Consider the following 12,217-nt stretch of genomic DNA (forward strand, 5'->3'; position numbering starts at 1 on the left):
TTTCCATGGATTACATGAAATCCTCTCCACCTTTATCCACCTTTGTCATGGTAGGGAGAACATGTCAGGGGTCATCTTGACCCCATAGGATAGCACAAGGGTTAATGTAAATGTTTGATATCTGTGTTTTTTCAACGAGGGTCTACACTGTTTTGAGGCATTTTATCCCAAATCCTTAATTGTTCCATCACCAGTACGGCGTCTGTTCAAAAAGGGTATAAATACCACAACCAATCATGTTATCATTTCTTTTATTCTTTTTTTATGAGCAGTTCTGGGGGATTTTGTTCCCAGATTCATATCTAATATCACAACCAAACTTTGTAATAAATCATGGCTGTTCTTTTCCTCAATGTACAGGAACTCGGATAGGCGGCAGGGGGAGATTTGTAAACCAACAAAAAACGTCCCTTTGAGATCCCTACAAGCATGTGTACAGAAGAGTTCGTCCAGCATGGCGATTAAAGAACATCGAAATGCTGTAAAGCTTTTTCTTTTTTTTTTCTTATTCATATAAATAGTCATAGTTTTCACTGAGGAGGAATTTCACTTGATAAAACGACTTTTGTGAAAATAAAGAGAAGAATGGACTTTGTTTAGAAAAAATTAGGCTTCCATGAGACATCACTGTAAACATTTTCATTGGTCAAGTCTTTTTCATCAGGGTTTTGAGGTTTTGCATTGATATTGGTGTTTGCCCTGCAGGTCAATTTGGAGCCCAAGGGGGCTGTCTAGTCATCTGGACATCTTGAAGGCTGGGATGCGTTCAACCACACGCCATTTGGTTCCCTTCTTTTCAATTTATATTGCATTTGATCTATTCAGCTTTTCCACTTATCAGTCCCTCTACAAATCTGTATTTTTTATAATTCAGTTTATTCATTTTTTTTAAAGCTAATGATAATCTGTTTCTCCATGAAATAATCTATGGAATGTACTGGATGTATGTAGCTGATGTGTTTGCCTCCGTGCTGTGACTTTGTTGTGCTGGAAATTTTGTTTTTGTTAATTTTTGTGTGTGTGTTACTATTTGTTTATGTCAAAATAACAATAAAAAATGTTAAAACCTAAAAGAAGGCCTTTTTCAAAGTTTATGGAGTCAAACTTCAGTGAATCCTACCTTGACTATTAGAAACTGTGAGTGCAGGAGTGAGAAGTCATTTAAAAATAGCTGTCCCTCCAGGCTAAATCTATACTCTTATTTCAACATTTTGTTGTTCTCTCTTTCTGCTCCTTTGATATCTGATCCACGATCAAACGGCTTTTTTTTTTTTTGCTCACCTGAAGTAGTATGACATGTACAGTCATCCGTGCGCGTGCAAGGAGAGCGTGCGCACGGAGGGTGGAGTCGCTGCTCTTGTGAGGAGATTATGCGCTTGAACGATTCGAGGAGTGGTGGAACCCAGCAGCATCTGGTTCCTTTTTTGTTGTCGTTTTTGCAGCTGTTGGGATTTAAAAACGGTTGGAAGAGAGTTGTGACTCCAGACACCCATGGAGCGCACCGCGCTGGCCGCTGCGCGCATCCACACCGCACCCAGACCTGCGCGTAAAAGCGAGTGGCTCCGGAGCGCGCTGGCCCACCATCACTGCCCCAACAAAGGCGTAGACAATGAAATAGTGGTCCTGGCCACCGGGATAGACCAGTACCTGCAGGAGGTCTTCCACCACCTGGCCTTTCCCAGACAGGAGGACTCGGTATCGGCAGAGGACTTCGCTGCTCTCTGCGCGGTGCTGGGACTCCGCGGCACGGAGGACGCAACAAGAACACTCAAAGATGAAGAGTTCAGGGACGTTTGCGCTGCGCTGCCAGAACAGATACCCTTCAAGGAGTTTCACTCGCGACTCTGCGGCTTTTTCCGTGCGCGCTCTTCCGCGCACAGTGCGTGGCGCTTGCCGGTCTCTGAGGACACGGAGCTGGTGGAGAGGCAGATCCGGCTCCGCTGGCCCCGATACAGACGGAGAAAGTGCGTCAGCTTCGATCTGACGACGAGGGACCAGAGGGGAGCCGTAAACAGATCCACGAAGCCTCGAACCCACGAGCAAGTCCACGAAGCAGGTACTGCGCAGCTCCCTGAACCTACTATCCTAGAAGAAGGAGAGGGGAGGTTTAGCCACTATTTAAAGCAGGTCAAAAACAGTTCAAATAAACTAAAACACAGATTACAAAATATATTTTGTTATATTAAAAACGTGTTTATTAAACATCAACGGTAAATATTTGTATATGCTGTAACACAAAAGACCCACTCTGATTACAATTATGGTTTTAACTTGTTCTTGTGGCGTTTTTTTTAATGATGGAGGACATGTACCAAGAAAACTAATCTTAACTGCAGTTCTGAGCATTTCTGCATTAAAATCATCGTGAATCAGGAGCAGACAAAGAAATGCAGTGTGGACCACAATCTACTTGCTGTGCTTCATTCTGAAGCATCCACTTGCACACAAATAAATCCATGTACGTCTTTGTTTTCCTCTCTGAGCTGACATCTGGCCCAGAGCTGTACGGCTGGATAGCTCCAATAGTGCCCGCCATTTTTGGTTCAGCGGTAATGTCAGGTTGGGTGTGTGAGAAAACGTGTAAGCTAGGAGAGCATGTAAACAGAGAGCTCTCAGCAGCTGGACGGGAAGGGGGGGTCAGCTTGAAGTCTCGCCTACAGCTAAGAGGCAAATTTCTAAAGGAACTTCTGCTGATGTGTGGATTTAGCCTTAAAACGGTACAATCCTAATTAAAAGAGCAATGGGCTTTTACAGTTGATTAAAAGATCCTCGGAGTGATTCTTTAAAGAGTTTTAATCCAAATTTGCTTGTTTAAAATTTTTTGTTTTACTTAAAAACTCGCCTCTTTGCAGATGATCCCCTCATTATGAAAGCCCTCCAGCTCCTTCAATAAATGTCTTTGTGGTTAGACACTCATTACGTAATCCCAGCAATTATAGCTTTTCATCCACTGATGTTTTCCTTCCTTTCAAGTCTCACTTTCATCATTGTTTGCCATTAATTAAATAAGACTTGAGTATTTAAATTGCTTTACTTTGAGCATGGTGGTGAGAGGTTGGCACTCCTGTCGACAGTGAGAACGTTCAATTGGGACTTTTCTGCGTGAAGTTCGTATGTTCTCCCCATGCTTCTTCAGTTTCCTCCCACATTCTCAAAATATGCATTGTAGGTCAGTCGCTCACTCTAAATTTGTCCTTAGGTGTAAATGTGATTGATTGTGTGATGGACTGGCAACCCGCCTGACAGTGGGTGGGATAGGGTCCAGCAACCCCCTGACCCCAAAAGGGATTACATTTGTTTACTTGGAAATTCCAAAAACAAAACCAGAGTAAAAGCATAAGAGACTTTGATCTGCACGTCTTTAAAAGTCACAAAGGACCAGTGATGGTACAACGCAAGTTTGGTGACTTCAACATTCATAAAAACAAGTTTGTAAACTTTGCTGCAAATGTCAGGAACTCACAAACTCCATGAGATTTGGCTTGGTGGCAAGAACTTAAACATTTAAGAAATAAACCCAAACATGACCGCAAAAAAAAACCCTAAGAAGCAACAACAAACAAACAAATAAAAGTGACAAAGCAGATGACCTGACAGTGAAGAACTCTGAGCCAGAGACTTAAATAGACTGAGGGCAATTAACTTAAATAAGTTAGCTGTGTGGCATGATAAACCTGAAACTGGTGTGACAGACAAAGGAACAAACAGAACCCGACCAATACCATGACATAACTGACAGAAACCAAACCACAGTTCTCAATCCTCATTCATTTACACACAACTTCCCTTCCCTCCAGTCGCTCCTTGCACACCAGTTAGCCATAAATCGGAACATTAGCTAATTTTGAAGGGACAAATAAACCAGATTTTTGGAGGGATATTTGACATATTAGTTAAAAAATAGACGGTTAAATGTTGAGTTTGTGCATATTTGAATGAAGTCACAGGCGTCATCGATGAGTCACTCATGCAGCCTGTAACGTCTTTTTGTTGTTTTATTGTGATGTGTACATTTCACCACTTGTTTTCTCCTTCAGTTAGGTCTTTACGATTTTAACAGAATTTAATTAAACATTTGTAAATCCTCAAAGAGCATTTCCTTGATCAGAGAACATAAGATAAAGATACTTTAATGATCCCAGCCTGGGAAAATTGATTATTGATTGACATTTGATTGATGTTAAAAAATGTGGCTCATCACAAAGTTAGGCGTCTGTCACTCAGCTGATCCCTGGGACATTAGACTGCAACTTTTTGGTTAGTTTGGTTCTCCAATTGGAAGCAGGTTATGTAAGAACAGATTTCGTTTTAATTTCTTTAAATATGAACTGCTGTTTCAGCCTATTTTTTCACGACGCCTTTGTGAAACCTGCAGTAGTTTTACATTTGTTTATTGATGTTTGTTTTGGAAGCAAAATAGTCAATTAATGTTTTTTTTTCTTCATTTCAACTGTTGACTGTATATGAAAACTGGACTAAATGACCCCTCCCCTTGGATTTCAAACAAGAAGTACCTGTTGGCTCCAAGAAGTCAAAATCACACAGACTTCTATAGAGAAATAAACAGTTATTACTATCTCATTCTATGTCAGACTAACCATTCCTGATCTGATACATATGTTTAACATGTTCTTAATCATTTTAATAGTAATTTAAAGTTAATCAAGTTATAAACTGGCCAATCGGATGCAGGAATAAAAGTAGGTTGAGCCTACTGGCCTTCACGTCTAACGTTTAAAACATTTGATTGACAGACAGTGGACCAATCACTGTTTACTGACGTCGTCTGGATCTGTATCGTGAAAAAAATGACCAAAAAACATGACCTTTCAAGTGTTCTTCAGGTGTGGAGTGGCCAATCATATTATAGAGTGCAGGCTTGGGAGATGGTGGCCACCATCCTGAGACAACCATTTAGTAAATAATACAACGACATAAAGCAAAACAGTCCATTTTAAGACCAGTTTTGGGTCCAATCAGTAAATTCAAGCGAACAAATCAGATTAAAAATAATCCTCACCTATAATATTGATGTTACAATGAGTCACTCGTGAAGAGAGATTAAAAAAATTTCAATATTTTCCCAGAAGAGGTTGCAGCTCTCAGGGAGCTGGTGGAGGACCTCCGCTCTGCTCTTCAAGGGAGTGACGCTCGCTGCCTGGCTCTGGAGGTGGCCCTCAGGCGGGAGAGGAGCAGCAGGACGACTTTTCCATCGGGCTGCAAAGCCGTTGCTCTTGAATCGTCTGACGCCTCGGAAAAACTGAACCCAGCTCCTGATGGGGCTCAAAGGGATGGAGCAAAAGAAGTGGAACGCAGATGGGACGTCAGGGACCCCAGAGACCCTGTTCTTCGAGAGCTGAAGCTAATTCGATCCTCCCGCGATGGGCAGCTGGAGGAGGCCATCAAATTCAACCAGCGTTTGGAGGAGGAGCTTCACTGGGCGTATCAAGAGGTGCGCAAGCTGCAGAGAATGGAGTCTTCATTGAGGAAGGAAAACATTCAGATCAGGTTCCTTTATTTTAAAAGTCTGAACGGAAAGTTTTAAAAGTTGATCTAAATAGAATTGTGAGATAATCTGTCTGCTTTTAGGAGGCGCGCAGAGGAGGCCAGGGAGGCGCTGAGGGTCGGCCTGCAGAGGGTTCGGCTGATCCAGGAACAGGCCAAATCTGTGCCGCAGCTGCAGTCCAGGATCAGCCAGCTGGAGACAGAGCTGCAGCAATATAGGTGCTTGTGCCGCGTGCATGTATGGTTTTCCACGGTACCGTGCTTTAAACATCATTTGACTGAACGCTGATGTGACTCACAGTCTTCATTCTCTGCAGATGAGCCAATTCAGTCTAAAGCATGTGGAGATCTTCATCACAAACCTGAAACAGGAGTTTTTAACACTCCTCTGTCGCTCAAAATCTCAAAGTGTGACAGCTTGAGCAGCTCTCTTCAGCTCTGTGACAACTGCTATTTTCACTTTCCTTCATCCAAAAACGTCTTGAAGAAATCAGATAACCACAGGAAATAACTTTTTTTTTTAAAAATGATAGCAACAGCTGCCAAAACATAAATAGGTTGTGTGAAGAAAGTGAAAACAGATACAAATGTCAGTTTTGGAAAATGACACAAATTCTTTTGATTTTTGGTTAAAAAGGAAATAATCAGAAAGAAAGACGACTGACTGAGAACGATTTGAAAATAGGTCAAAACATGATTTGAGTAGGACATCAAGCATCAGCATGACACCCTTATGACCAGGAAAACAATAAGATTTAATCACAGAAAGAACAGCATCATCAGCATACATCTGCAATTCAGCAAAAAAGTCAGAATCTCTGCTGGATGGAGTCCTTTCACCAGCCAGGAAGTGAGACCTGATGGAGGAAATGCAACACTTTACATTAATTACTAAACCAGTGATAAAGTCAACAATCATTCTCTATAAGGCTTCTCTAAGAGGCAAATACATCCACGTAAGATCCTCCACCACAGCAGAATCACCCCATTTTTACTCTTTTCTTGGTTTTCTAAGATTTTCTCTTGTATAATATGCATTTCGCTTTTTTTGTTGTTGCTTATTTTCTGCTGCCTGAGCAAAATATCAAGCAAAAAAAAAAGAAGTTTTGTATGTAAATTGTTGTTGTGACCAACAGAGGGCACAACACCTGCGACGCCCCGGTTCACTCTGAAGACTCCTGCAGCCAGACAGGTGAGTACTTTGCGATGAAGCTTTGGGAAACATCAAATTAAAGTCTGCCTCTCACTTGTTGCAAATCTGTATTTGTTTTTTGCAGTGAAGCATCCATCAGTCCTGCCCCCAGAAGCCGAGTGTCTGCAGCGCGCCGTGGAAGGACGAGCTGCGTCTGATGAAGAGGAGGACGACAGGGGCGTGAAGGAGGTGAAGAGGCATGCCTGCCGCCTGCTTGGCTGTGGAAAAGGGTCAGCTAACATCTCACACCCAGGCCTCGTTGTCAAAATTCATGTTGTCTGCTGTTAAGATCCACCTTCTACCTTGTAGATCGAGCAGTGATTGATTGGCGTGTACTCATTTAGTGCTTTTCAGTCATGGTCCCAGACACACACACATTCACACACTGATGACGGCTCCACTACAAACACTATAACCACCAAGTGGGGTTCACAATCTCACCCCAAGGAAACTCCAAAACTTGGCAGGAACCGGACCTATAAAGTTCCGATCAGAGGTTAACCGGATCTACCTCTGCGTCATTTTGTAAACATTTTTTGTGAACTCCTCACTACTTCAAGAATTAATGTGCATTAAGACACATTTGGTTCGCTCAAAATGAACCAGAGTTCATTTCCAGAACAAACTTTCAAGCTGTTCCTGGTCCGAGACCACCTCCATAGATTGGGTCAGAGAGCTGTTCCTGGTCCGAGACCACCTCCAAAGATGGGTCAAAGGGCGGTTCAGGCGGTCAAACAGCTCTCTGACCCAACTTTGGAGGTGAACTTGGTTCGTTTCCAATCGGACTGAGCTTCGGTTCGCTCTAAGATTCCTCAGCCTGAATACAATCCATCCTTAGAGCAGAGCAACTGAACCAAAACGGCCACCGTAGCCGGGCATTATGGGATGTAAAGAATGGTGGAAGGAAACAACTGTGACCATGAGACACGGCAACTCATTGAAATTTGGTCGGATGATGTACCTGACGTTGATACAGACATTCAAACTTGGAAATATAAAGTTTGAATACGTGAACTATCCCAACAAGGATTACAAAGCTAAGGACTTCCAATTTTCTTTCTCTCGTTGCTTTGCCCCGCCCTCGTAATTCCTGGCCAATCACAAATGACAAGCTGGGCTCATGTGAAGACTAAAACTTGACTTGGACATGTCTCTACAAACCTGAAACTTGATGAGAGCGTTTGGACCGTTTACCATCAACCATGTGCAAGAATATCAGAGTTCTCTTCTGAAGCCTTAGTCACAACTGGGTGGATATGGAATATCTGTGAGTGAAAAATGGGCGTGGCACCCACAAAATATCAAGATCGTAGATCGCTCGGTGAACTCACCCTGACCCACCGGTCAATCAAAAAAAAAAGAAACACCTAAAAATGGATCAATTTCGTATTACAGAAGTGTTTTGTTTTTTTCTTTTCAATGTATTCATGTGTCCAACAACAGTTGTCATGAAAAAGATGTAAAACAACTTAAATCTAATAGGGTTTTCTTGAAACCAGAATCATGAAATTGTTTCTTTGTGCTGTAAATTAGACTTTTTAAAAATGAGAATCCATGGGAAAAGAAACTGCTCCCTTCTTCACTTCTCATTTGTTTTCTCCTGATCTGCACCAAACCTGTGAACAGAAGGCGGGGGGGTTAGGTTGTCATCAGCCCCCAGCCTACGATGATGGTGAGGAGATTATGTTCAGTGAAGATGTTGGGCTTAAATAGACCCTCACTCTATAAGTTCAGAACTAGGTTGGACATGAAGTAAAATGGAAAATTGAAATCCTACATTGACCTTTATGGGAACACGTGTTGTAGTTTTCTGGGCGAGGTCATGGGACGGCGTTTTCCAAGATCTTCATGTCTTCTCTATCGGAACATAATGCAGTTCAAAGGTCTGTGAAACCCCTCGGTGTGTTTGTTTGTCAGGTGTTCTCAGCCGTCTTCAGACGGCAGAACGGTGTTCTTGGGATCTTTCAGCTGCTTCCCTTTGATCCGGTTGAGGATGAATCCCATCTGGGATGAGTTTCCCAGAATCTTGATAAGGTTAAGACACGCTGCGCTGTCTGACACTGCAGATCTCAGATATCGGCCCACATGCAGCAACAATAGCAGCATTGTTTTGCACGTTTAGGACGAAGCTAACAGAAGATGAGCTGTTGAATAAGACTTTGATCGTCTGTGCTGAGCAACTCTTTAAGTTCTGGGTCTAAGTTTCATGCTGCATTTTTTCCTTTTTATTTTTTTAGATGTCAGAACAGCGCTGCTCATCAAAGTCATCTTCAGGAGGAAAACAGTGACCATCCTCAAAAGGACAGCACAAGCTGCTGCAGGCAGATAGAGCTACTCAAGAAGAAACCTGACGTCAGCTTTGACAAAGAAAAGGTGAGAAAAAAACAAGTTTGACACCTTAGCCAATGAGTGTGTAGCGACTTTAATGTAATTGCTTAATTTATCTTTTTCACACGCCTCCATAGCAGACCTCTCACTCATCCTTCTTTTATAAGCCACGTTGCGCGTGATCCTCTATCCACAGATCTAACTGCGCTGCTTACGGAGCACGACAGACTCAGCATGACAGACTTAGCATGACAGAGCCATGTTTAATTCACTACCAGTCAAACTTTTTAATCATCCAAACCTCACAGTCACCGTTTCGTCTTTCATCAAACAGGAAATCAGACTTTTGCTGAGTCGGGTTTTGTCCGTGGCTTCTGAGTGCTTACCTCGGCTTGTTTAGTGGTGGTACCTGTGACTTGTTTGCCGTTTTATCTCTTGTGGCGTTTAGATTACTTGATGGTTTTTTTGTTGTTGACAAAATTGTAGCTTTTAATGCTTCACCAGACGCAGGTTCATTGTTAGTAACATGCAAAAGTAACCAAAATAACCCCTGCCTGACAAAGTTCTTGAATTTATTCTAGAGCATGAAAAATACATTAAAAATGGAGAATTTTCAAGGTTTTTAAAAAAGAAAATAAATGTAATCTGTCATATGATGGGTTTCCCTAAAATAGCAGTACCTGCCCACCCTCTCCATGCACAAACAACCACAAAAGACCCAACACGCAGGTGAACAGGCGCACTATATCCAGATTCACTATGTTGTGACGTAGTGACAACAAATGGCGGTTATAGAGTGTTTAACCCACACTTTTTCCACATGAAAGTCTGGAGCAGGAGAGCTGCTTTGAAGATTTAGGCGTGTAACTACTGCCCTCTAGTGGATTAAGAGTGCAGCACACAGCAAGTTCTGGTTTTTACGCTATCATAATGAGACTGTTAGTGTTGGAAATGCGTACAATATATAGGCCCATGTATGCTTCAAGGCTGTATTAACAAAATGTGTTAATAAATAATGACACAGCATGAGACTCCACTCTGCTGGTGTACTTTTTTTTGCTTTTATCCATTATATTATTTTACTGTGTCACTTATTTTATAATTTTTCACTATTTTACATTCTGTTCAAAACTTTTTTGTTGTTGCTGTTTTTAATGTTTTTACTTGTAAGGTACCTTGTGCACCTTGTTTGACTGCGGTCATGCTAAGAAGCCATAAAGTTAAAATTAATTTGATTTGAAATTTAATCTTAACTAAGTTAAAAAAAATTAATTTGAAAATTGCTGAACTAAACAATGCTAAAAAAGGAGAATAAATTGCCACAAATAAAATGGCAGATGTGGAAAATTACTATCATATGAAAATATTTGAATTACCATTACATTTTAAAAATATAAGATTAAACAATTTAACATAAAAAATGTTATGTTATTATTTTATGTTTGATATTCAAAAAGTAGCTAAATAAAAGAAAAAATTCTTAATTTGCTGTACAAAAATGTAAAAAATAAAGTTATTCAAATAAACTGTACTAAAATAATACCAGTGTTACTATTTCCTTAACCCTGTTTACTGCCTTTTGCTCACAACATTGTTAGTTTAATATGCAAAAATATTGACACGAATGTTCAGTAAAAAAGCATCTTGGTCCACACATTTTCAACAATGTGCAACTGTACTGTAAAGAATTAATCCTCAAAAACTTTTATAGTCTTTTAATACAGCAATAATCATCAAAAAAGAATAATGGATGAACTACTCTTACCATAACACTAAGCAAAACACTTCTCGCCAAAAGTGTTTTTGAGATTTCATGGAGGTAGCCATTTTGACACGGGCAAAGAAAAGCCCTTGTACTGCCCCCAGTGGAATGATGATAAACTACAGGGCAGAGATCATGGACTAAGTTATTTATAATGGGTTCACAAGGAAAGTTTGGATCATTAATGAGATAGTGGTCTCAGAAATGTGTATTAAATATGATATGAATGGTTACAAAGGGTTAAGCCAACTTTTTCTTTCCTCAGAGGTCTGACAGGCTGCAGGAGAAAGAGAAAACACGACTGGAGGACAAATTCAGGGATTCACTGTCTCTGCTGCTGCAGCTTCACAACAAGGCAAGCACAAACATTTAACTTAAAGATATGTTCTTAAAACATCCGCTTTGTGTTGCTTTCCTTCTATTTCAAAGCTTTCTTTGTGTTTGCCTCCAGAAAGCGTCCTGCAGAGTCCTGGAGAAGCTTGTGACGGACAGCCTGGAGGTGTGCAGCAGAAGTGCAGGTGCACGCTCTGATGCCTGTCCCTGTTTGCGCCAATTTATCCGTATTTGTCTTAATCCTTGTTCCCCCTCCTCCACGACTGCGTGTAGGACCCTGACAGCTCACGCAGGCAGCCGACGGCCTCTACACCCACCTGACCTGCAGCAACTGGACACAGGAGGGGGCAAAGACAGGAGAACATAACCTACATTTAAACCTCCAACCTTCAACTCTGCTTAAATCTGCTAACTAACACATTTTTAAGATTCTGTCCAATTTCTTTTACTACTCTCTACTTAATGCACTATATATGGCGTTTGCCATTTTTTCGGGGTGTCGGAATCCGCAGTTCAAGTCTGTGCCAAAATCTCTCTCTCTCTCTCTTTATATATATAAAATATGTATTTTTTCCTTTATATTATTTGAAATCTATTAATGTGATGTTATTTATTGCACTTCGACTTTATGAGAACTGGACTGAGTGCGTGCGACGTCACCCATAAAAAACGTATACTTCCGGTTCCAACAAAACAATTTTTTTTATGTGGACTTCGCCATGTTGGAACCAGAAATCCTCATATCGGTCTGACTCAGTATTTTCATGGCAACCACTCTCTCCGATCAGGATGGAGCTTTCTGGAAGGCCATACACCTACCACTAGAAAGTGAGCGACACGAAATCTGTCAAACGTGTCGAACATTTAAGATTTTCCATGGAGGAGCTGGTAGACACCGCATCATTATACTGAAGTATCTGATTAGCTAGTTAAAAACTTGCAATAAAGAAAAAAATAGCAAGAACATGTTAAAAAAAGGTATCAGAGCAAGAATGGTTATTCTGAGTATTAGATGTTTATTACTCTATAGAAGTCTATGGGATTTTGGCTTCTTGGAGCCAACGGATACTTCCTGTTTGGAACACCAGGGGGAAGGG

General features: G+C 41.2%; 1 protein-coding gene across 3 annotated transcripts; it reads left to right on the top strand.

Moving 5' to 3' along the window:
* The first annotated feature begins 1,117 nt into the window (after nt 1–1,117).
* Nucleotides 1,118–12,087, top strand: LOC101170836 (EF-hand and coiled-coil domain-containing protein 1). Of its 3 annotated transcripts, none has more exons than XM_011475314.3 (9): nt 1,119–2,056; nt 5,091–5,508; nt 5,590–5,724; nt 6,642–6,697; nt 6,783–6,927; nt 8,935–9,070; nt 11,053–11,142; nt 11,239–11,305; nt 11,394–12,087. In XM_011475314.3, the coding sequence occupies exons 1-9, from the start codon at nt 1,492–1,494 to the stop codon at nt 11,399–11,401; spliced, it is 1,620 nt and encodes a 539-aa protein (XP_011473616.1). In that variant the 5' UTR covers nt 1,119–1,491; the 3' UTR covers nt 11,402–12,087. The 3 variants fall into 3 exon arrangements, 2 of the variants coding, with proteins under 2 accessions (XP_011473616.1, XP_004069244.1); XM_004069196.4 differs by having other exon boundaries at nt 1,120–2,056; nt 5,088–5,508; XR_002290272.2 differs by lacking the exons at nt 11,239–11,305; nt 11,394–12,087 and having other exon boundaries at nt 1,118–2,056; nt 5,088–5,508; nt 6,783–6,886; nt 11,053–11,072.
* Nucleotides 12,088–12,217: the final 130 nt, after the last annotated feature.

This window comes from Oryzias latipes, chromosome 5 (genome assembly GCF_002234675.1).
Source record: "Oryzias latipes chromosome 5, ASM223467v1".
NCBI lineage: Eukaryota > Metazoa > Chordata > Actinopteri > Beloniformes > Adrianichthyidae > Oryzias > Oryzias latipes.